We start from the raw sequence: 25,824 nt of genomic DNA, 5'->3' as shown, positions 1-25,824 counted from the left end.
AGCCATGCTGCCACAAGGAACATTAGAGCACAACATCGGCTAGTGGAGCAGTTGGCAGGATGTGCCATTTGAAGATGAACTCACTGACCTTGGCAACTCATGTGAGATCATAAGAACATAAGAAATAAGAGCAGGAGTAGGCCATATGGCCCCTTGAGCCTGCTTCACCACTATGCCCCCTAGTTCTAGACATTCCAGCCAGGGGAAACAACCTCTCAGCATCTACCCTGTCAATCCCCTTCAGAATCTTGTATGTTTCAATGAGATCACCTCTCATTCTTCTAAACTCCAGAGAGTATAGGCCCATTCTACACAATCTCTCATCATAGGACAGCCCTCTCATCCTAGGAATCAATCTAGTGAACCTTCATTGCATCGCCTCGAAGGCAAGTATATCCTTCCTTAGATAAGGAGACCAAAACTGTGCACAGTACTCCAGGTGTGGTCTCACAAAGGCCCTGTACAATTGTAGCAAGACTTCCTTACTCTTATATTCCAACCCCCTTGCAATAAAGGCCAACATGCCATTTGCCTTCCTTATTGTTTGCTGTACCTGCATGCTCGCTTTCTGTGTTTCTTGCACGAGGACACCCAAATCTCTCTCAACACCAACATTTGAAAGTTTCTCACCATTTAAAATATATTCTGTTTTTCTATTCTTCCTACCAAAGTGAAAAACCTCACATTTATTTACATTATACTCAATCTGCCACCTTACTGCCCACTCACAGTCTATCTATATCCCTTTGCAGACTCTTTGGGCTGGATTTTCTCAATGGAGACATACTGGAGGCGGCACTTCTGTTTTCTGGGTTTCAGTCCCGCCCCCAGCGACGTATGACCAGCCCACGCTATTTTCCCTTGATTGGCCTGATGCGCTATCAATTACTCATAAAAGACTGAGAGTTAGAAGAGTAACTAAAGGCTTTTATTAACAACAGAATGGAGGTCTGCCTCGCGTGGTCGACCGGTCCATGATACTAAGGGCTGGGGAGCAGTCACCTTTATACTAGGACCTGTGGGAGGAGTCAGCCGAGGCATGTCCAGGCATGTACACAGTGGAATACAAACAGGACAAACAGGAATACAAACAGTGGTTTACCACATGGCCTTGTTAATTGCATCTAAGAATGCAGCAGCCATTCTGTCATCTCTGCCGTTGAGATGAGGCACCTCCGGATCCTCAAAGGTTAAAGCCTGCAGAAAGAAGCAAAGGTAAGGAAACTTTTTAAACACTTTACACTCACCTCTCATACTTACCTGGCCACACTTGCACCCATCACTCACCTCTACAGCTGACATTTCGACCTCACTCACCCCCACAGACCCACTGCTCGCCTCGCTGACCCTGGCGAGGTCCGCAGCTGTCGGGAAGCCCGCAATTGCAGGCGTAAAATGGGGAAAAGCCTCAAAACTGCCTGTTAACTACCTGTTAACAGGCAGTTAATTGGCTCTAATCCCCTTCCCGCCTCGAGGAGACGGGTCCCTGCGCGACTCAAGGACCCGCCTCCCGGGAAGATGGAACAACAGTGGGTTGGGAGTGGAGTCGGTACCCACTCCCAGTTTCTGCCATTTTCCCGGCAGTCCTGCCTCCATACCCGCTTCCCCAGGGCTGGGAAAATTCCCCCCTTTGTGTTCTCCTCACAGCTTACTGCCCCACATAGATTTGTATCATAAGCAAACTTCGATACATTACATTCTGTCCCTTCATCTAGGTCATTAATATAGATTGTAAATAGTTGAGGCCCCAACTCTGATCCTTGCAGCACCCCACTAGTTACAGCCTGTCAACCTGAAAAAGATCTATTTATCCCTACTCTGTTTTCTGTCCATTAACCAATCCCCTCTATCTATGCTATTATATTACCCCCAACCCCATGAGCCCTAATCTTGTGTAATAACCTTTTATGTGGCACCGTATCGAATGCCTTTTGAAAATCCAAATATACTACATCCACTGGTTCCTCTTTATCTACCCTGCTAGTTACATCCTCAAAAAAGTAAAATTTGTCAAACACGATTTCCCTTTCATAAAACCATGTTGACTCTGCCTAATCATGTTATGATTTTCTAAGTGACCTGATACAACTTCCTTAACAATGGATTCCAGCATTTTCCCGATGACTGATGTCAGGCTAACTGGCCTGTAGTTCCCTGTTTTTTCTCCCCCTCCTTTGCGACCTTCCAATCCATTGGGACCATTCCAGAATCTAGGGAATTTTGGAAGATCAAAACCAATGCATCCACTATCTCTTCAGCCACCTCATTGAGAACCCTAGATGTAGGCCATCGGGTCCAGGGAATTTGTCAGCTTTTAGTCCCATTAGTTTCTCTAGTACTTTTTCTCTACTTATATTAATTTACTTAATTACTTAAGTAGTCTTAAGTTCTAAACTTTGCAGCCAGGGAAAACAACCTTTCAACATTGACCCGGTCAATCCCCTTCAGAATATTGTATGTTTCAATGAGATCACCTCTCATTCGACTAAACTCCAGAGACTATAGGCTCAATCTCTCATCATAGGACAACCCTCTTATCCCAGGGATCAATCTAGTGAACCTTCTTTGCACTGTCTCAAAGGCCTGTATGTCCTTTCTCAGATAAGGAGACTAAAACTGTGCACAGTACTCCAGGTGTGGTCTCACCAAAGCCCTGCACAATTGTAGCAAGACTTTTTTACTCTTGTACTCCAACCCCCTTACAATAAAGAACAACATGCCATTTGCCTTCCTAATTGCTTGCTATACCTGTATGCTAACTCTGTTTCTTGTAGGAGGATACCTAAATCTCTCTCAACACCAACATTCAATCCAGCTTCAACATTCTGGACTCTCTCTGTTCTTCCTCCTCATTTTCTTCCATGAAATTAAGGTGGGGGAATCCCCAATGAGAAACCCATATTGTGTCCTGTCTGGAGGGGAAAGGAGCCCCACAGCAAATGGCAGAAGGTAAAGTAGTTGTCAGGAAGTAAAAAAAAGTTCTAAACTGGTGGAGTAATACGATTCCACAAAGTTTTAAATACACTCAACCATTTTACTTTGGGGGGTAACTTTTCATCTGTCTGCTAGAAAAGGCAGTAAAAAAAATTGGATGGGTACTAAAGTAGGCGGAAATCTGGTGCCATAAATCACCCGCCAAATACCACCCAAAAAGTCAAACAGTGTACTCTTTTGGTGAAACAATAAACAAATAAACTATAACTTAACAAAAATCATTAAAGGAAACTGAACAAGTTAAATTAAAATTCTATTCCCGGGCACGATGAAGCACTCTAGTCCAGGAAGGCCTCGAGCGTGCCTGCAGATACCGCCTGCTCCAGCTCCAGGGCCACCCGGGCGCGAACGAAGAGAGGTAGGCAGTTGGGCCGAACAGTGGGTTTTTTGTTGATATTTATTTTATTTTTTGTAATCAAAAATTACGTTTACCGAGCCGAACAGTGTTTGGAGAAAAATCTAGGCATGAAGTATAATTTGAATTACCCATACTCTTAAGAAGTTACTGTTTATGGAGGGTATTTAACGATTCCAATTAACAAGTAATCTACATATTTAATAATGAATAAAAAGAGCAAATCGCCTTTCGAAAACCTTTGCGGTCATTCGATGTTCTGATCATCACCAAGTTGTCTTGCTAATTGGTAACACGTTTCCTTTGAACTAAGAGAATGACCCGAGTGGACTGGTTCGAAATGAAATGTGTCATTGGAACTGATTTCTCTACTATTTGAATCCCACATGTTCATTCTTGGTCTTCTCCAGTGCCCTGAATTTGTTAAATTTATGGTTTCACCAAAAGAGGATGCCCTGAATTTGTCCCGCGAGCGCCGGACTTTGCTAACAATGTGCAGATGGAACTCATTTAAACATCAATTAATGTCAGCAATATAAAAAAAATGCTGCAGTCAACATCTCTCACTTGTTTAGTGTATGCCGGGCGGGTAATAATGCCGTCACCTATCCCAGTTCACCGCATTTTACCGAAAGGATTTTCGCCTGCCATAATGTTGAGGCCGTGTAGCAGCCCCAGCCAGCTCCAAGGAAAGGCTCAACACTTCTCTTTTACAAAGCAGTATAAGGCGTTACCGCGACGCTGTTGGTACACGGTAATTTGGGATGAACTACAGCTACTTGATCTTTTGGGTTCAGGCGGTTTCGGGTGGGTTTATAAGGGCACTTATTATGGTAAAACTGTAGCAATAAAGAAAGTGAGAAAATGCACGAAGAACAGATTGGCTGCTAGGCAGAGTTTCTGGGCTGAGCTGAACGTCGCGCACCTGATCCATGAGAATATTGTGAAAGTTGTAGCAGCCACCACGTCGGTCCCCGCAGATCCGAAGGTTGAGGATAGTGTGGGCACGATCATCATGGAGTATGCAGGAGGAACAAGCCTGGACCATCGGATTTATAACTGTACAGACCCGTTGGACATGGGAGGCTGTTTAAAGTTTTCAAGTGACATTGTGAGTGGATTAAATTTCCTCCACTCTCACAGCATTGTCCATCTGGATCTAAAACCAGCCAACGTGTTGATTACGGAGGAGGGACGCTGTAAAATTGGAGATTTCGGATGTTCTCACAAGTTGGCGACCGGCAATGACTTGACTCCCAATGTCCAATTGCGCCACCTTGCTGGTACCTACACCCACCGGGCGCCTGAACTGTTGCGAGGTTGCGGTGCTACTTTAAAGGCTGATATTTACTCCTTTGCGATTACTCTCTGGCAGATGATGAGCAGAGAGCAGCCCTATTCGGGCGATCGCCAGTGTGTGGTGTATGCGGTGGTGGCTTACAACCGGCGTCCGTCTTTTTCAGCTATTTTCAATGAGTCCTCAATGGGCCGGAAGATTCGATCAGTCATCGATCACTGCTGGGAAGTTGAACCAAACGACAGGCCTAGTGCAAAACAATTATTGGAAAGTATTAATAACTTGGAGGCACAGCTATAACATGAACTTAATGTATTTTTAAATGTGTACATATCGAATTTAAAAAAAAAAAAGAAGTCTTGTTTAATGTTGTAGACCTTGTTCTGAACAAAACAACTAACTGGTATTGTCTAAATAAAGGAAAATTTAAATTTCAAGGTTTAAAAAAATAATAATAATAATTCCACTCTTCGGTCCTAAATCCCCATTGTGTTTTATTCTAGTAGAACTACGGCAATTGGAGGGGAGGAAGGGACTAGCAAATCCATATAATTTGACGTTCGAGTGCGTCCTATCCCACAACGGCTGCAAAGCAAGTCTATCTACCCTGTCAGTGTGCCTTCACTTTCCGCAGGGCATCCTGCTGTCCATACTAGAATTTGCAGGGATGTTTCCAATTGCCTGAAGTGTGTCTGCCTTTTATTACAGCTTTAGTTCGGATAATAAGAGTGCAGTTATACTGGAACTACTCATTTGATTAGTAACCAGTGCCCTCTGTGCAGCTGGCACTATCTAATTTACTACCTGGCCCCTGTCACAGCATGCATAAGGTAAATTTTGAGCATAGGTGGAAATGTATTTAAATAAACTAGGTTGTCCAGAAAGTCGAATAGACCCTTTTTGTAATCCAGTTTGAAGAACTGCTACTGCGATTAGAAGGGAATAGTGTCTGTGACCCACTCACTCCAGACTCTAAGCTCATTCCAGGTTAGTATTCTGCTTTTAATGTTTGCTAGCAAGCTTCTTTAAATGTGATGGCTAGCTGAAGCTGTAGGTCATGACTAGTGCAACATTTTCCCAAATCAAAACTCCCCAGTCATGTAGCACAAGTTGTAGTCATGGGTCCTGGTAGCTGGACCCTGGGGGAGTGGGTTCGTATCTCTGAATTTGGAACCTGCAGGGTAGTGGGTTCGTATCTGTGAATTTGATCAGTAACTGATAGACTCTGGAACAGTTCTCATGGATTGGAGGGTAGCTAATGTTGCCTCACTATTCAAAAAAGGTGGTAGAGAGAAAACAGGGAATTATAGACCGGTAAGCCTGACATCGGTAGTGGGGAAAATGCTAGAGTCCATTATAAAAGATGTAATCGCAGAGCACTTGGAAAACAGTGACAGGATTGGATAAAGTCAACATGGATTTACAAAAGGTAAATCGTGCTTGACTAATCTACTGGAATTTTTTGAGGATGTAACTGGTAGAATAGATAAGGGAGAACCAGTGGATGTGGTGTATTTGGACTTTCAGAAGGCTTTCCGATAAGGTCCTGCATAAGAGATTAGCGTGTAAAGTTAAGGCACATGGGATTGGGGGCAAGGTACTGTCTTGGATAGAGAACTGGTTGGCAGACAGGAAGCAGAGTTGGAATAAACGGGTCTTTTTCTGAGTGGCAGGCAGTGACTAGTGGGGTACCACAGGGATCGGTCCTAGAACCCCAGCTATTCACTATATATAAATGATCTAGACGAGGGAGCTAGATGTAATATCTCCAAGTTTGCAGACGACACAAAGCTGGGTGGACGTGTGATGTGAGGAGGATGCCGAGAAACTCCTGTGATTTGGACAGGTTGGGTGATCGGGCAGAAGCATGGCAGATGCAATATAATGTGGATAAATGCGAGGGTATCCACTTTGGCAAAAACAGGAAAGCAGATTATTATCTGAATGGCAAGAGATTTGGAGACAGGGAAGTGCAATGAGACCTGGGTGCCCTTGTATGCTTACCTTCAGTGACTGGTGCACAAGTGCAGCAGGCGGTTAAGAAGGCAAATGGTATGTTGGAGGTTTCAAGTACAGGAACAAGGGTGTTTTGCTGCAGTTGTACAGGGCCTTGGTGAGACCACACCTTGAGTATTGTGTGCAGTTTTGGTCACCTTATCTGAGGAAGAATATTCTTGCCATGGAGGGAGTGCAATGAAGATTCACCAGACTGATACCTGGGATGGCAGGAATGACTTATGAGGAGATTGGGTCGATTGGGCTTATACTCGCTGGAGTTTAGAAGAATGAGGGGGGATCTCATAGAATTTTATAAGTTTTAAACAGGACTAGATGCAGGAAGGATGTTCCTGATGGCCAGGGAGTCCAGAACTAGGGATCACAGTCTAAGGATAAGGGGCAAGCCATTTAGGACAGATGAGAGGAATTTCTTCACCCAGAGAGTGGTGAACCTGTGGAATTCTCTACCACAGAAGGCAGTGGAGGCCAATTCATTAAATATATTCAAGAAGGAGTTAGATATATTTCTTAAGGCTAAAGGGATATGGAGAGAAGGCAGGGACAGGGTACTGAATTTTGATGATCAGCCATGATCTCATTGAATGGCGGAGCAGGCTCGAATGGCCGACTCCTGCTCCTATCTTTTTCTAATGAGGGAGAAATTTTAACCTCCCACCCATTGTTGTCGGGGTTGCTCTTTTGTTGCAATAAATAAACAAATACATCAAATGAAACTTAACAAATTAAAATTGTTAGAGATGATGATGCACTCCAGTCCCTGCGGTGCCCACCGGTCGCGGAAGGCTTCGAGCGTGCCGGCGGACACCGCATGATCCATCTCCAGGGCCACCCGGGTGTGAACGTGGCCGCAGAAGAGAGGCAGGCAGTCTGGCTGAATGACACCCCCCACCCCCCTCGACCATGTTGACTGGTAAACCCTATTTGTATTGATTCCATGTAGTGTTGATGAAAAGAGAAACAAATTTAGTTCTCATAAGGCTGAATGCAGTATAAATGGTTGCTGGCCTGAATTAAGGGGGATGGGGAGATCTGCTTGTTTAAAAAGTCCACTTGGGCAAGCCAACATTTAAAAAGGGCACCTAGAGGAACAGAGTCAGAAGCAACACAATAAACTGTAAAATAAAGAGCAAATGGGAGGAACAAACTGGGAGCTGATGGGGTGGGAAAATTAAGTTGGCGTGTCCTTGTTGTGGAATGTTCATTTTAATAAGACACATTAAAAGGTGGCTAGATGTGCTAACTGAGCGTAAAGAAATAGTTATGGCCTTGGAAAGTAAAATATAGAAAGGGGCACTATCAATACCGATAACTACAGACCGATTAGTCTTCAATTTATGTAAAAGTAATGAAATTGATTATCAGGAGTGAAGTTGAATCTATACAATAACTTACTAATGGCTTTTGATGGGACGATCTTGCCTGACCGACCTCCTTGATTTCTTTGACGTGACAACCCATGTTGACTGCTAAACCCTGTTTGTATTCAGACTTTGAAAAGGCATTTGATAAAGTTCCACATGAAAGATTACCAAGCAAGTCAAAAATAATAGAACTAGAGTTTAAAAAAAAAAACGTACTGGTTGGCGGACTAATGTTTGGGAACATTGGCTTGAATGCCTGAATCCCATTCCTTTCAGTTCGATCATGGCTGATCTGTACCTCAACTCAATTTACCTGCCTTTGCTCCATATCCCTTGATACCGTTACCCAACAAAATCTATTGATCTGTTTTAAAATTTTAATTGACCCAGCATCCATGGCATTTGAGGAGGGAGGGGGAGATAGAGATATAGATATATATCTGATTTCCATTACCCTTTGTGTGGAAAAAGTGTTTCCTGATTTAATTCCTAAATGGCCTAGCTCGAATGCATGATTCTGCCCACTTGTTCTGGATTTCCCCCAACCGAGGAAATAGTTTCTCCATATGTACTCTATCAAATCCCCCCTTATTTTAAAAATCCTCAATTCGATCACCCCCTCAACCTTCTAAATGAAAAGGGATACAAATTGAGTTTATACAATGTCCTCATTTTAACCCTTTAAGACCTGGTGTCATTCTGGTGAATCTACACTGTACCCCCTCCAAGGCCAATATATCCTTCTTTAGTGTTTGTGTTCAAAACTGAATGTAGTTCTCCAGATGGGGTCTGACCAAGGCTCTGTTCTCTTTTTTGATTAAACAAATCGACTGTAAATTAATAAAACTTTAAATAAAACTTAACAAATTAAACTAAAATTGTATGGGTGATGATGCACTCCAGTCCCCGCGGCACCCACTGGTCACGGAAGGCCTCAAGCGTGCCGGTGGACACCGCATGCTCCATCTCCAAGGCCATCCGGCCATGCCAAGGTGCTCGACAACTGAAGCATCACTCCCTCACTTTTTTATTCCAACCTCCTTCAGATAAAGATCAACATTCCATTAGCCTTTTTGATTACTCTGTGCCTGAGAACTAGCTTTTAATGACTTGAGTACATAGACACACAAGTCCCTTTTCTCCTCCACAACTCCTAGTTCTTTTAAAACAAAAATCTGATTAATCTTTCTCTGATCCAAAGCAGATGACCTCCTATTTGCCCACAGTGAACTCCAGCTGCCATAGTTTTGCCCACTCACTTAGTCTGTCTTTGTCCTATTGTAACTTTCTCCTCCCATCTACACGACTTATTGTGCCTCCTAACTTAGTGTAGCTGCAAACTTGGATATACAGCTCTATAAACATAGACAGGAGCAGGAGTAGGCCATTCGAGCCTGCTCTGCCATTCAATGAGATCATGGCTGATCATCCAAATTCAGTACCTGGTCCCTGCCTTCTCTCCATATCCCTTTAGCCTTAAGAAATATATCTAACTCCTTCTTGAATATATTTAATGAATTGGCCTCTACTGCCGCCTTTGGTAGAGAATTCCACAGGTTCACCACTCTCTGGGTAAAGAAATTCCTCCTCATCTCTGTCCTAAATGGCTTACCCCTTATCCTTCGACTGTGACCCCTGGTTCTGGACTCCCTGACCATCGGGAACATCCTTCCTGCATCTAGTCTGTCTAGTCCTGTTAGAATTTTATAAGTTTCAATTGAGATTTCCTCTCATTCTTCTAAACTCCAGTGAGTACAAGCCCAATCGACCCAATCTCTCCTCATAAGTCATTCCTGCCATCCCAGGTATCAGCCTGGTGAATCTTTGCTGCACTCCTTCCATGGCAAGAACATCCTTCCTCATAAGGTGACCAAAACTGCACACAATACTCAAGATGTGGTCTCACCAAGGCCCTGTACAACTGCAGCAAGACATCCTTGTTCCTGTACTTAAACCCTCGTGACGAAGGCCAACATACCATTTGCCGCCTTAACCGCCTGCATGCTTACCTTCAGCGACTGGTGCACAAGGATGCCCAGGTCTTGTTGCACTTCCCCTTCTCCCAATCTATTGCCATTCAGATAAAAATCAGCCTTCCTGTTTTTGACACCAAAGTGGATAATCTCGCATTTATCCACATTATATTGCATCTGCCATGCTTCTGCCCAATCACCCAACCTGTCCAAATCATACTGGAGTTTCTTTCATCCAAGTTGCTACTATATATGTTGAAAAGCTGAGGACCCAGTACTGATCTCTGGGGAACACCACTTGTCACAGCCTGCCAATCAAAGTACATTCCACTTATCTCTACTCGCCCAAACAATTACTGACCCATGTCACAAATTTACCTCCAATTCTGTGCGCTTTCATTTTTGCTGATCTCTTGTGGAACCGTATCCAATGCATTTTGGAAGACCACAACATCCATTGACACACTTCATCCACCATGCTAGTGCCTTCCTCAAAAAATTCAATTAGATTATTCAGACATAACCTACCCTTTACAAATCCATGCTCTGTCATTCTCGCTGATAGATTCCAGTAACTTCCCCACAACTGATGTTAAATTGATGTCTGTCGTTACCTGGTTTCTCCCTCGCTCTCTTAAATAATGGACAGACATTTGCAATTTTCCAATCCAAAGGCATAATTCTTGAATCTGCAGAGCTTTGGAAAATTATGACTAATGCATCTACAATTTCCTCACCTTTTTTAATACTCTGGTGTGACTCTTGGCTGGCCTCCCATGTTCAACCCTACTGTTGTAATTAACTTATCTCTGGTCTTTTGAATAATCAGGATCGACTGCAGCCAATATAGTGGGTATATTGAGTTTAATCGGAGTTTAAGGTGGCATACAGCAAAAACATACGACCGTGTCGAGCAGTGAGTACCGGCCCTGATCGGACAGACAGCTGGCATATGCGAACAGTTCTCCTTCTCGTCTCGCGTGTCTCTTTCTTCTTGAACTGCCCAAGAATGTTAGACCAAAGTCAGCGTGGATCCACTCTCGGGAGCTCTCCACTCCACCGCTTTTCAGGTCTTTCTTTTATACTTTTTTTTTAGGTGTAGACCTGGGGTAGAATATGCCGAGGACTGTTTTCCCCTTATCTGGCCCTGTCCTCCCAAGTTTGGAGTTAACAACCTTCTAAGATATACCCGGCTCGGCCTTCAGATTGTTTGTAGCTGCTCGTTATCAGTTATTTATGTTCAAAGTTGTTCATGCAGCTAGCTGTGCAAACTAACTATTTCATTCCATTATTGGACTATTGTACCATGGAATGAATCATTTAAATTCCCAAAGATATCCTCTCTTCTATTCTCACACACTGATTAACTTATGCATCTGAGCAAGCAGTTTTTGTTAAACAGAGTCAAAATCCTAACTTAGCATTATAATATGGTTATTCGTGGTAATGGGAGAAATATAGGCATTGGGCCTTGGTTGGCCAAATTAAAGATAGTCAGCAGCCTTCCTAGCACACAGACAGCTAGCCTGGGAAGCCAGGTCATATGTGACTGCCACTGTGTGGAATGTTATAACATCTGCAGGGAACCAAAAACATAGGCAAATTTTAAGCATCTTTCCAGCTACTCTAATACTAGTCAGAAGACACTTTACCTCGAGCTCTAATACAATCATCTAAACACAGTATTTTTCACATCACAATTTCATTTGTTTAACCATATACATTTTAGTTGCCCCTAATTTGTAACACTATATAAACTTGAGGTCATCCAAAACTCAGCTGCCCATGTCCTAACACACACCAAGTCCCGTTCACCCATCACCCCTGTGCTCGCTGACCTACATTGACTCCCAGTTAAGCAACGCCTTGGTTTTTAAAATTCTCATCCTTATTTTCAAATCCCTCCAGAGCCTCACCCATCCCTATCTCTAATCTCCTCCGGACCCACAACCCCCTGAGATATCTGCATTCCTCTAATTCTGCCCTCTTGAGCATCCCTGATTATAATCACTCAACCATTGGTGGATGTGCCTTCAGCTGCCTAGGCCCTAAACTCTGGAATTCCCTCCCTGAAGCTTTCCGCCTCTCTTTCCCCCTTTAAGACACTCCTAAATGTGAGGTTATCCACTTTGGTGGCAAAAACAGGAAGGCAGATTATTATCTGAACGGCAAGAGAGTGGGAAAAGAGGAAGAGACCTGGGTGTCCTTGTGCACCAGTTGCTGAAGGTAAGCATGCAGGTGCAGCAGGCGGTTAAGAAGGCAAATGGTATGTTGGCCTTCATAGCGAGAGGATTCGAGTACAGGAGTAAGGATGTCTTGCTGCAGTTGTACAGGGTCTTGGTGAGACTACACCTTGAGTATTGTGTGCAGTTTTGGTCGCCTTATCTGAGGAAGGATGTTCTTGCCATGGAGGGAGTGCAGCAAAGATTCACCAGACTGATACCTGGGATGGCAGGAATGACGTATGAGGAGAGATTGGGTCGATTAGGCTTATATTCGCTAGAGTTTAGAAGAATGAGAAGGGATCTCATTGAAACTTTTAAAATCCTAACAGGACTAGATGCAGGAAGGATGTTCCCAATGGTGGGGGAGTCCAGAATCAGGGGTCACAGTCTAAGGATAAGGGGTAAGCCATTTAGGACAGAGATGAGGAGGAATTTCTTTACCCAGAGAGTGGTGAACCTGTGGAATTCTCTACCACAGAAGGCAGTTGAGGCCAATTCAGTAAATATATTCAAGAAGGAGTTAGATATATTTCTTAAGGCTAAAGGGATATGGGGAGAAAGCAGGGACAGGGTACTGAATTTGGATGATCAGCCATGATCTCAGGCTCGAGGGGCCGAATGGCCTACTCCTCCTATCTTCTATGTTTCTATGTTTAAAACCTACCTTTGACCAAGCTTTTGGTCATCTGCCCTAATTTCTCCTGATGTGGCTCGGTGTCATTTTTGTCTTGTAATACTCCTGTGAAGCACCTTGGGATGTTTTACTACGTTAAAGGCGCTATATAAATACAAGTTGTTGTTGGAAACCATCAGATCCTGGAGATTTGACTATCATGAGTCCCATTATTTTCTCTTACCTTTTTTAAATTTGTATTATAACCACTACAACCACTTCCCTGTCCCAATTTATTTTTGGGTTCCATTACACAGCTGCTACAGCAACAAGCAGAGGAGGAGCAGGAGAAATCTGGCTCCTCTACTTCAGGGCTGCCTAGATCCTCTTCCCATGCTGCCATTCACTGTTTTTCCTAGGTACCAGCCTAGAGACACGCAGGGTGACACACAAAGCATGAGTGCCCAGGATGAGGTGGGGCTGAAAGATCAGGAGGCAGTCATTGTTGATTGGTGGGGCAGATGTCTGTCCTCAGTTGAGGATGCTCAGGAACTAGGTATTATGGGTTCTGCATTAAAAGTATGCTCTTAGAGCATCAGACATACTTAGACAGTGGGACGTACTAGATGTGCCATAGTAGTTTCTTCTGGTCTTGTACATTTCCATTATCCCATGACACAGAATATGCTGCAGGTGGAACCATGGCTGCGCCACAGGCTACACCCACCACATCACACCAACAACATCTGGCATGAAAGCTGTGAATACTGGTTTAGACATCTTTGGTAATAGAGTGGAGAGGGCTGTCTCTTCTGACCTACAAGCAATTGGAGATGGAATACAGTCATGTCTCTCAGAGCTTTAAAGATCTGATCTGTACTGTTTGGGCAGCTTTCCCTCTGCTCAGTGGCTAACTGGAGCTAAGGCCTAACACTAGTCACCTGGCAGCTGTGTACTCCCATGATAATGCTGTCTCTCAAGACAGTACTATTTATGTGTTTTCCTGCCATAGAAACATATAGAAACATAGAAGATAGGAGCAGGAGTCGGCCCTTCGAGCCTGCTCCGCCATTCAACGAGATCATGGCTGATCATCCAAACCGTAGCACCCGGTCCCTACACCGACAGCCATCCCACCCAAGCCCTATCCCCGTAACCCCACGTATTTAATCCCCCCTAACACTAAGGGCCAATTTTCCCTGCACATGTGACAGAAAGTACCCAGTGCCCTCTCAACAAAGATTGCAGGCTGTGTCATATAGGTCTTTCTGTGGCCTCCACTGCCCTGAGGCGAGGGTGACCTCAAGCCCCAAAGGCTCCTGGAAGAAATGATCATCTTCCTGCCACTGACAAAGCAACAAAGAAAGTAGATTTGGAATGAAAAGACACACAGTTGTAGGCACTAAGGGGAACCAAAGAGTAGGAAGGCACACAGATATTTGTTCATTAAAGAATTGTTTGCAGTGATGGTATCTGTGCAGACTTTTTCTCGCCTGCTTGTGGGAATGGCTTGAAGAATGTTTTAGAAATAATAGGCATGGAAGTTGCAGATGAGAACCAAATCTCTGTTTTTGCATGATTTGGCTTTTCTGGAAAGGGAAACATGGAGCTATGACTGTTGTTGCAGTGGCCACAGTTAACTTAGGAAAAGTGTTTGTTATATCTGCCTGTAGATGACTTGCAGTTGACAAAGGGTTCTCCAGTGTAAGTTCTTCCTGTCGTGGACCTCGATTGCCAGTTTATCCTGCTGACCCTCTTCCAGCACTCATCTTTTTGGAAGAAAGTGTTTACAGCATTGTAAGAGACAAGAACTTGGCAGAACATGTCACCACCCATTTTCCTCTTCCAGCCATTCTAAAACTGTCCAAGATTGGAGAGTAACAGATAAGAAAATTCAGCCCAATCAACATAAAATCGCTTTCTCTAAATATTCCTCCTGTATTTGCGAGATTATTGGTAAATTGAAACCTGCTTACCTCAGTGCCCATAAATAACTATTAAAAAATCGATTCAAGGCCCTAAAGATTTGTGGGAACCCATTGGGAAGCATAGACACCAAGTAATTAACTTAAGAGCTGATGGTAATCCTGATGGTTTCTGTCTTGTGTCCATAGGTTGAAAGGGAGGGTAGTCCACATTTTTTGCCACTGCTTGAAACCCCAAATATTTAACTATGGGTACTTGAAGGCAAGTTACTCAAACTGTTTGGGATTACATACATTTGCTAATGAAAAGGTCTCACTCTTGTCCTACTTCATCCATTTCACTGAGATCTATCTATAACCTCCCCAGGAGTGGGAGGATTGATATTACAGGGACATAAAAATCAAGAAAGAGTCACATATGTAGTTAATTTGTGTTACTGGAACCAATGTTGGTCCCTGATCTCATGAGGAGGGCCTTCTATCCATTACAAGTGGCACTATCACCAGCAGAAACAATTGCAATTGGCTCTCATTACCTGTGTTAAGAGAAGTGAGAAATGTAAAATTCCTGTCTACAAATTATAGCTGACTCAAACTGCCCCCTGTAGGGGGTTCTGGCGTGTGCCCAGTCAGCTCTGCCCGACTGTCTCTGAGCGGTTCGAATCGCTCCACACCCCCTGGGTTCTAGACACAGGTACAGGCGGCGGTACAGAAAAACGAGTAGACAAGTGGTTCAGTGCAAGAAAACTGTAATTTTTATTAAAGGCAAGACAAGATCACAATATTGAGAATTACTAAGATAATTACAGGCATATAAAAAGATAATACACTTATTTGGGAATGGGGAACACACGGCACATCGAGGGAACAAACACATTAAAATCCCCTTATCCTTATCCCACCCCCTATACCTAACTAGATTAAGCTATGAGTGGCCAGGGATTTATGCTCACCAATTCGAAACCTGTTGACTTTTAACGGTTGTGAGTTTGGGGTCCACTCTTGCTGTCCTTTGGGATCCTTCGTCACCACGTGGTCACAGGGCGCGGCGATGGAGTTGTTTATGCGAATCACACTCCTTTTCCTCAGCTAACGTCATCGTCGAGTCGCGCTGGGTCTTCTTCCTCGGGCGGCTTAGTCGCTGACGGGTTTTATAACGGTTGGGGCTCGGTTGGCGGTTTATACTGTCAAACTGATTTTTCTGCCCATTCTTCGAACGCCAGTTTATTCATCATGGACGCTGCTATCCATGCTTCAAACGTCAACTTATTCATCAAACACCAGCTTATAACTAGGCGTTTTTCCCCCAACACGTCTTTCCGCTGCCCTTCTCTGCCTTTACCGGTTTACCGTTTCCTTCGTCTCATCTCGTCTGTTCGTGGCCCCGTGTGTCCTGTGTGTTTACGATTCGGGTCTCGTTCTCCTCCCGCGTGTGGCCCTCAGTGTAATAATGGGCGTCCTTGATGTTGAGCGGCGCGGGGAGCGAGAAGAAAGCCCGCCACAAGGCACGAAGCGAGAACAGGAGGCAAAGGCCAAGAGATAAGAGGCCAGAGATAAGAGAGCGATCACTAGCAGTGGGCCTACAATTATACCTGCTTCATCCCTTATCTGCGCGCCAAATCAGGTCAGTCCTTTGTATAACTTTTGGCGGGCTCGTTTAAAATGATTACAGCCATTTACTTTAACGACTTCTGGGGTGGTTGTCTCCGTGCTTAATGGCTTCGATGTCCTGGCTGTTTGTTGTTTATGAAATTTAACTGTCCTCATCCTGGCTTGATGGCTACTATGAGCTGTTACCGATTATATATGCAGAAACCTAATGGTCTCGATTAGGCCCATTCTGACTTGATCTGTTCCAAGGTGAATGAATGCATATTCTGTGTTTACCTAGCTGTCTGGCTCCACAAGGTCTTTTCACAGATTCATGCATTTTAGGTTTCGTTTCAGGTTTTGAAAAGTGCCTGCCTTTTTGCAGGGCCTTGCTTTTAAAATCCTGTACTTTTGGTCATGAGGTTGCAGAAGCCATTTTGGGTACCCTTTTTTAAATAACTTGTCCATACAGGGTCCCTTTTATCCATAACTTTTGGGGAATGTGGGAATTTTGAGACCAGTTCTAGTCACCAAGACACAAGTCTTTCATGCACTAGAGGCAGTGTAGAAAAAACCCCACAAGACTGATCCTTAGGGCTGGGGCATGTCAGGACCCCGACTCCTAAGTGAAATGTTGAAAAAGTAGGATTTTCCCCTAATTGGGCAATTGATTTCCTGCATGTGGGAACTCCTGGCCCAATGAGTCTTTTCATACAGAAAGTCGCCTCCGATGACATCATCAATGCTGCTAGATTTAAGGCCTGCAAGCAGCCTTGCTTCCTCTGGAGACTGCAAAGGCTCTGCAAGTTCTATGAAGGAGTTGATTTCCCGACAATGTCAACGATCAAGCAAAAGTGTGCACCTCAGTTTGATGAGCCCTCCCTCTAAGCTCTGGTGCACGGAGCCAGATGTAATAAGGAGGTGCTGTTCCCTTCCTCAGGGAGAAAAAAGCCACCCCAGCAGACAAAAGCTGTGTGGCTGCAAGTGGCCAAGGAGGTCAACTCCATTTCAATGAGTCGCAGAACCTGGCTGCAATGCAGGAAGAGGTTTCATGACCTTCTCCACACAGGAAAAGTGAGTTTGACTTTCCCATCACCCTCAATCTGATCCCCATTGCCTCTTCTCACCAGCACTCTGCTTTGCCAACCTCTTCCTCCACATCCCACTTGACACTTACATCCCTGCACCCTTACCCATTACCTCTCTGTGGTCACATTCACTTAACTATTCGACCATGCAGCCCTCACACTCCCTATCACTGTGATGCAATGACAACAATAACTTACAACACACAGGGAGGGTCCTTTGTATGCTTCTAAGCATCTATGCTATGGATTCTCTACACTCACTCCTTCATTCTCACTCAAACTCCACTTGTGTCCCTCATTGCAGGAAAAGAGAGCCCACAATAAGAGGGAAAGAGCCATGACAGGAGGAGGGCCACCTTCAGTAGCCCAGCTTACCCCCTGGGAGGTGGCAGCCCTGGAAATCGCTGGGATCGAGGACGATACCCAAGTGGGGGACGGACAGACGGGCGCATCACAGCAAGCTGGTGACAGAATAGTTTGGCATCTCTCTCATTGACATTGCATAAGTCACTGATAATGAATCTGATGCTCTAACAGATTGACTTATGATCATCTGCACTATTCAATGTGCATGTAACCTTGACTTCACATCTCTAACTCTTTCCTTTACTCCCCCACAGGACCATCGAAAGCCCCCATCCCCACTGTCCAGGAGGAAGGGCCTGAGCTTCCAGACTCCTCAGAGGAAGCTGCAGCGTCAGCAGAATTCATCGCACCCAGCACCAGCGCAGACACTCACACCTCGGTGGGACCTTCGCGAGATAGAGTAGTGTTGGCACCTGGTGTATCACAGCTCACAAGTGAGCATCAGCAGATTGTGGAGACAGGGTCAGCAGTGGAGAGTCCTCGTCAGAGGGCGCAGGACTCTGCCAGCTCGGCTCAGCTGCATGTCGACCCTGTGCCTCCGAGTCCATCCAGAAGGAGAGCGGTGCTGGAACTCCAGGAACAGGTGCAGGAGTCTCTGGCAGGTTTTGTCTCCAGGGTCGCTGCGAGTGTGGAGTGAATGGAGGAGTCCATCGCGAACATGAGCAGAGCCTTTGTGGAGGCATGAACGCATCACCGCGGAAAGGATGGCAACCTCTCTGGAAAGGATGGCTAACTCTGTGGTAAGGCTGGCTACCGTAGAGACGATGGCTACGGTAGAGGAGAGGATGGCTACGGCCATGGAGGAGCTTAGTCGCCAGGGTATGGAAAACATGGTAATTGTTCAGACTAGAATTACCTCTCTTGAGGAGCAATGGTCAGCTATTGAGCATACAAACCAGACCTTCATGGAAGTCCTCTGGAGTAGGACTGCCATTGCAGAAATGGGTCCTCATGACCCCCCTGAAGTGCAGTAAGGTGCTGTCAAGCCACTTGCTAGCTCTGAAGTGGAGCTGACCCATGAGAGGGATGTTGGTGGCAGAGAACAAGGAAGTGGGGGCTCCTCTCCAAGCGCTCACACGACCATGCCACTGCAGAACCCTCGGTCAGAGCCCAACCAGAGTCCTCACCCAACTGAGATGGGCGTCTCAGCCCCTGCACAGCCGCAGAAGCAGCAGACTGTTGGCGAGCCCACACAGGTTCGCCACCTCAGAGGATGGCCGCCAAAGGCGTCGAGACAGGAACAGCAAGAAAGTGAGCAAGGGGCATCCACATCTGCTGAAGCCACAGGGGAAGAGCCACGTAGGAGCACGCGTAAGAGGAAGATAAAGCACAAGTAGTCACAAGGGTAGTCACTTGGGTGCTGTGATGTAATGTATTTGGACCAGCCGTCATTGTCATTGTATTATAAACAGATTTGATGGTAAACTGTTGAAGTTGTGGCCTTTGTTGTTTCACAACTAGGGCTCTCACATTGAGGGCTTAGGGCGCCTTGCAATTGTCAGTATGATGGTCAGAGTGATAGGAATCCGCAGGTTCTTGTCCATTGTGGATGCTCTGGTAAGAAGGTGCGAGACGAAAGTGTGTGTTTGTGCAGGCTCACCAAATCTGGCCAAGCTGAGTGCGTCCCTTGCATCCGAGGCACCAATGTTGTCGCGCGCTGGCGCCTTCTGGCCTGTGCAGCTTCAGGTGGGTGACTAGCAGCTTGGCGCTCATGTTGATGCTCCTGCTGTTGGTGCTGCTGTTGTTCATGGTTCTGCTGCTACCGCGGCTGGTCTTCGTCTGAATCCGATGTCCAGGAGGAAAGGAATTAAATGGTCGTCATGCTTCTGGTATATGCCTCAGTTGAGGAAGCGCTCAGTCAAGGTGGGGAGAGGGGTTTCCCAGGAGGTCACACTGGAGATGGGTGTCAGGCTCCAAACTTCCACAACAATGAGTAGGCCTGCTAAAAGCTCACCCAGACCTGAGACAACAAAGTTCTGCCACCTGCAAATGATCATCGGTGAAAACTCCTTTGTAATGGTGAAGCTGCAGCTGTTAGTAAGCAATCCAATTGTGAGGCCGCCAGGATTACCTGGCATGTTCCAGAGGAGGCGTGGAGGATGGGGGAAATGTCTAACAATTGGAAAGGCCTCAAAATGGAATAATAGAGGCAATTAAGGGCCTTAACGGCCTATCCCACTTCTTGGAGGTGGGATGGAAAGGGGGTCAGAAAACACACATTTGGGAAAATTGCTCGGAAGTGGGATGGAGGCAGGATCGGGCCCGCCCGCCATTTCTGGTGATTTTTACCACCTTGCACACCTCCAAACCCGCCTCCTGGTGCTTGGCAAAATCGAGCCCATAGTGTCAAAAGGCTGAACTATGAGGAAAGATGGGGGAGATTTGGGATTTTCATCCTGAAAAGGAAGCATCTGAGAGGTGATCTTATAGAGGTATAAGAAATAGGGGAATGGAAGAATGTAAATCCAGAATATTACTTTAAATTGAATTTCCAGAGTAGAGCAAGGGGATACAGATTAAAACTAGTAAAAGGTAAATTTAGGACTGATGTCAAGAAATCCTTCTTCATAGTGATGAACGTACGGAATACATTTCCAAATAGAGTAGTGGAAGCAAAAGTCCTGGAATCTTTAAAGAGACAACAGGATGCTGAAATGAGAGGACTTATGAGTTCTCTGGATGGCAGAAATAAGATGGGTTAAATGGTCTTATCTATAACTATCTTGTGACACAGAATATTTTGAGGATGCAGGCATCTGATCTACAATACAGATTACAATGTTAAGCAAGAGTGTGAATATTTGTATGTATATCTGTTTTCTTGCAATGAGCAATTGTAATTAATATTTATTCAAGGAGAACCTGCCACTCGTGAATTGAGATGTTATTTAAATGGACTTCCACAAGGCATTCAACAAGGTTCCACATAAGAGACTGTTAACAAAAATGAGACTGCATGGTATTGGCGGCAATCTATTGGTTTGGATAGGAAATTGGTTAGGAGGTAGGAGATAGAGTAGGGATAATGGGTATGTACTCAAATTGGCAGGATGTGACTAGTGGTGTCCCCCAGGGATCTGGACCTCAGCTTTTCATTATATTTATAAATGACTTGGATGAAGGAATAGCGAGCTGACGACACTAAGTAAGGTAAATAGGATAGATTGAATTACATTGAGTGTACAGCATAGAAACAGACCATTCGGCCCAACAGGTCTATGCTGGCATTTATACTGCACACGGGCCTCCTCCCACCATACTTCATCTAACCCGATCAGCATATCCTTCTATTCCTTTCTCCCTTGTGATTATCTAGATTAAATGCATTTATGCTATTAGCCTCAACTACACCTAATGGTAGAATGTTCCACATTCTTACCACTCTTTGGGTAAAGACATTTCTCCTGAAGTCCCTATTGGATTTATTAGTGATTATCTTATATTTATGACCTTTAATTTTGGATTCCCCACAAGTGGAAACATTTTCTCTACATATACGCTACTAAACCCTTTCATTATCTTAAAGACCTCCATAAAGTCACCCCTCAGCCTTCTCTTTTCTAGAATAAAGAGCCCAAGCTTATTCAGCCTTCCTGATAAGTATATTCTCAGTTCTGGTATCATCCTTGTGAATCTTTTATGCACCTTTTCCAATGCCTCTATATCTTTTTTATAATATGGTCGCAACTACGCATAGCAGAAAGTTGCAAAGGGACATTGATAGATTAGATGAGTGGCCAAAACTGTGGCAGATGGCATTTAATGTGTCAGCCATGGCTCAGTTGGTAGCACCCTTGCCTCTGAGTCAGAAGGTTGTGGGTTCAAGTCCCACGCCTGAGACTTGAGCATAAAAATCTAGACTGACACTCCAGTGCAGTACTGAGGGAGTGCTGCACTGTCGGAGGTGCCGTCTTTCAGAATCTGCCTTCTCGGGTGGACAAAAAAGATCCTATGGCACTATTTCAAAGAAGAGTAGGGGAGTTATCACACAGAATCACAGAATCTACAGTGCAGATAGAGGCCATTTCAGCCCATCGAGCCTGCACCATATCCCACCCTATCCCCGTAACCCCACGTATTTAATCCCCTAACACTAAGGGTCAATTTATCATAGCCAAATCAACCTAACCTGCACATCTTTGGACTGTGGGAGGAAACCGGAGCACCCGGAGGAAACCCACGCAGACACAGGGAGAATGTGCAAACTCCACACAGACAGTCGCCTGAGGCCAGATTTGAGCCCGGATCCCTGGCGCTGTGAGGCAACAGTGCTAACCACTATGCCACCGTGCCCCCCTCGTTATCCTCGGTGTCCCAGCCAATATTTATCGGTCAATCAACATCACTAAAACCAATTATCTGGTCATTATCACATTGCTGTTTGTGGGAGCTTGCTGTGTGCAAATTGGCTGCCGCACTTCCTACATTACAACAGTGACTACACTTCAAAAGGTACTTCATTGGCTGTAAAGCACTTTGGGATGTCTGGTGGTCGTGAAAGGCGCTATATAAATGCAAGTCTTTCTTTCTTAGTGTGGGAAAGTGTGAGGTCATCCACTTTGAACCTAAGAAAGATAGATCAGAGTATTTTCTAAATGGCAAGAGGCTAGGAACTGTGGATGAGCAGGGAGATTTAGGGGTCCATGTACAGAAATCACTAAAAGCTATAATGCACTATAATGTGGATAAATGTGAGGTTATCCACTTTGGTGGCAAAAACAGGAAGGCAGATTATTATTTGAATGGCAATAGATTGGGAGAAGGGGAAGTGCAAAGAGACCTGGGTGTTCTTGTGCACAAGTCGCTGAAGGTAAGCATGCAGGTGCAGCAGGCAGTTAAGAAGGCAAATGGTATGTTGGCCTTCGTAGCAAGAGGGTTCGAGTACAGGAACAAGGATGTCTTGCTACAGTTGTACAGGGCCTTGGTGAGACCACACCTTGAGTATTGTGTGTAGTTTTGGTCGCCTTACCTGAGGAAGGACGTTCTTGCCATGGAAGGAGTGCAGCGAAGATTCACCAGGCTGATACCTGGGATGGCAGGAATGACGTATGAGGCGAGATTGTGTCGATTGGGCTTATACTCACTGGAGTTTAGAAGATTGAGAGGGGATCTCATCGAAACCTATAAAATTCTGTCAGGCCTGGACAGACTAGATGCAGGAAGGATGTTTTTGATGGCCGGGGAGTCCAGAACCAGGGGTCATAGTCTAAGGATAAGGGGTAAGCCATTTAGGACTGAAATGAGGAGGAATTTCTTCACCCAGAGAGTGGTGAACCTGTGGAATTCTCTGCCACAGAGGGCGGTGGAGGCCAGTTCATTAAATATATTCAAGAAAGAGTTGGATATATTTCTTAAGGTTCAAGGGATATGGGGAGAAGGCAGGGACAGGGTACTGAATTTGGATGATCAGCCATGATCTCATTGAATGGCGGAGCAGGCTCGAAGGGCCGAATGGCCTACTCCTGCTCCTATCTTCTATGTTTCTATGAGAGGAACAAAAAATTATTTAAAAGGCCTTTATCTCAAGAGGGCTGGAATACAAAGGGATAGAAGTTATGTTACAGCTGTACAGAGCTCTGATTAGACCCCAGCTGGAGCACTGCCTTCAGTTCTGGGCACCGCACCTCAGGAAGGATATATTGGCCTTGGAGGGGGTGCAATGTAGATTCACCAGAATGTTACTGGGGCTAAAAGGGTTAAATTATGAGGACAGATTGCATAGAGTAGGCTTGTATTCCCTTGAGTTTAGAAGATGAAGGGATAATCTAATTGTGATATTTAAGATGATTAAAGGAATTGATAGGGTAGATAGAAACTATTTCCTCTGGTGTGAGAGTCCATAACAAGGAGGCATAACCTTAAAATTAGAGCTAGGCCGTTCAAGGGTGATATCAGAAAGCACTTCTTCACACAAAGGGTAGTGAAAATCTGGAACTCTCTACCCCAAAAAGCTGTTGAGGCTAGATCAATTGAAAATTTCAATACTGAGATTGATAGATTTTTGTTAGGTAAGGGTATTCAGGATTATGGAACCAAGGCTGATAAATGGATTTAACAAACAGATCAGCCATGATCTAACTGAATGGCAGAACAGGCTTGAGGGGCTAACTGGCCTACTCCTGTTCCTATGAGAGGTAAGGAAGGCAGCAGCTTTTCAAAACATAAGTCCAACATTGTGTCTAATATGTTGGTCTGTGTTGATCAGTGAGTTAGTAGTGTACACACTTCAGGACGTCTATACATTTTTAGGGCCATTTTCTATTTTTCATGAAAGCTACTTTTGAGTTTTGAAAAGTATGTATATAACTGAAGTTGTCATTCTAGTATTCATAAAAGTATATAAAACATTTTCAGGAAGCTTGTTTGCAGCAGCAACAGAAGTTCCCACTATCGGAGGTATCATACACACAATAAAAAGGTTCTTCTGTGATGCATAATGTGCAGGTTAATAAGAACATAAGAAATAGGAGCAGGAGAAGGCCAATCGGCCCCTCGAGCCTCCTCCACCATTCAATAAGATCATGGCTGATCAGATCCTAACCTCAAATCTACTATCACGCTACATCCCTCCCGAACCCATGTGATCTCCTGGGAGAGGCGAAAAACCAGATAAAAAACCCAATGGCCAATTTGGGAGAAAAAAATCTGGGAAATTCCTCTCCGACCCATCTAGATGATCGAAACTCGTCCAGGAGATCACTGTCCCTATATTTTCTACAGTACTTACCTTCTGTAAAAGGTGATCTCCACCCCAGCCAGGAACAGGAATAGAACCATCTGCCTGAAATCTAACACATAATTAAAACACAAGAAGTAGGAGCAGAACCAGGCTACACGGCCCCTGGGCCCACTCCGTTACCCACAGGGCCATGACCGTTCCGAACATAGACTCATGTCCAATTTCCTGCCCGCTCCCCGTAACCCCTAATTCCCTTTACTTCTAAGAAACTGTCTATTTCTGTTTTAAATTTATTTAATGATGTAGCTTCCACAGCTTTCTGGGGCAGCAAATTCCACAGACCTACTACCCTCTGAGTGAAGAAGTTTCTCATCTCAGTTTTGAAAGAGCAGCCCCTTATTCTAAGATTATGCCCCCTAGTTCTAGTTTCACCCATCATTGGGAACATCCTCACCGCATCCACCTGATCAAGCCCCTTCACAATCTTATATGTTTCAATAAGATCGCCTCTCATTCTTCTGAACTCCAATGAGTCCCAATCTACTCAACCTCTCCTCATATGTCCACCCCCTCATTCCCAGGATTAACCGAGTGAACCTTCTTTGTACTGACTCGAGAGCAAGTATGTCTTTTCTTAAGTATGGACACCAAAACTGTATGCAGTATTCCAGGTGCGGTCTCACCAATACCTTGTACAACTGCAACAATACCTCCCCTGTTTTTATATTCTATCCCCCTAGCAATAAAAGCCAACATTCCATTGGCCTTCTTGATCACTTGCTGCACCTGCATACTAACTTTTTGAGTTTTGTGCACCAGGACCCCCAGATCCCTTTGTACTACAGTACTTTCCAGTTTCTTGCCATTAAGATAATAACTTGCTCTATGATTTTTCCTGCCAAAGTGCATAACCTCACACTTTCCAGTATTGTATTCCATCTGCCAAATCTCTGCCCACTTACTTCGTCTGTCTATGTCCCTTTGCAGGTTTTTTATGTCCTCCTCACTCACTACTTTCCTTCCCATCTTTGTATCATCTGCAAACTTTGATATGTTACACTCAGTTCCCTCCTCCAAATCATTAATATAGATTGTAAAGAGTTGGGGACCCAGCACTGACCCCTGCGGAACACCACTAGTTATATCACAATGGGCAGGATAAAGTATGATCAGCACATTAATAGTGAATTCAGCATACAGTAATTTCCATTGAATTATAGTATCTCAAAAAACTGAATGGAACTGAAAGCTGTTACTTTTGTTCTTTAAATTTCTGCGGAAATAGCCCATCTGTCAGGAAATGCAAGTAGAACCATTAGGCATTCATGTAATGCTAGCT

General features: G+C 44.6%; 1 protein-coding gene across 1 annotated transcript; it reads left to right on the top strand.

Annotated features, from left to right (window-relative positions):
* Window positions 1-3,583: 3,583 nt before the first annotated feature.
* On the top strand, window positions 3,584-5,083 carry mos (MOS proto-oncogene, serine/threonine kinase). Its single transcript, XM_085992970.1, has one exon. It carries the CDS (start codon window positions 3,894-3,896, stop codon window positions 4,944-4,946), a length of 1,053 nt encoding a protein of 350 aa, XP_085849096.1. The 5' UTR covers window positions 3,584-3,893; the 3' UTR covers window positions 4,947-5,083.
* The last annotated feature ends 20,741 nt before the right edge of the window (window positions 5,084-25,824 follow it).

This window comes from Somniosus microcephalus, chromosome 7 (assembly GCF_052327205.1).
Source record: "Somniosus microcephalus isolate GS21.2 chromosome 7, FLI_Smic_1.0, whole genome shotgun sequence".
NCBI classification, from domain to species: domain Eukaryota; kingdom Metazoa; phylum Chordata; class Chondrichthyes; order Squaliformes; family Somniosidae; genus Somniosus; species Somniosus microcephalus.
This window is presented reverse-complemented; position numbering and strand designations above follow the sequence as displayed.

Coding starts and splice junctions, on each gene's coding strand:
- mos (XM_085992970.1), top strand. CDS start 3,894: ATGCTGCAGTCAACATCTCTCACTTGTTTAGTGTATGCCGGGCGGGTA.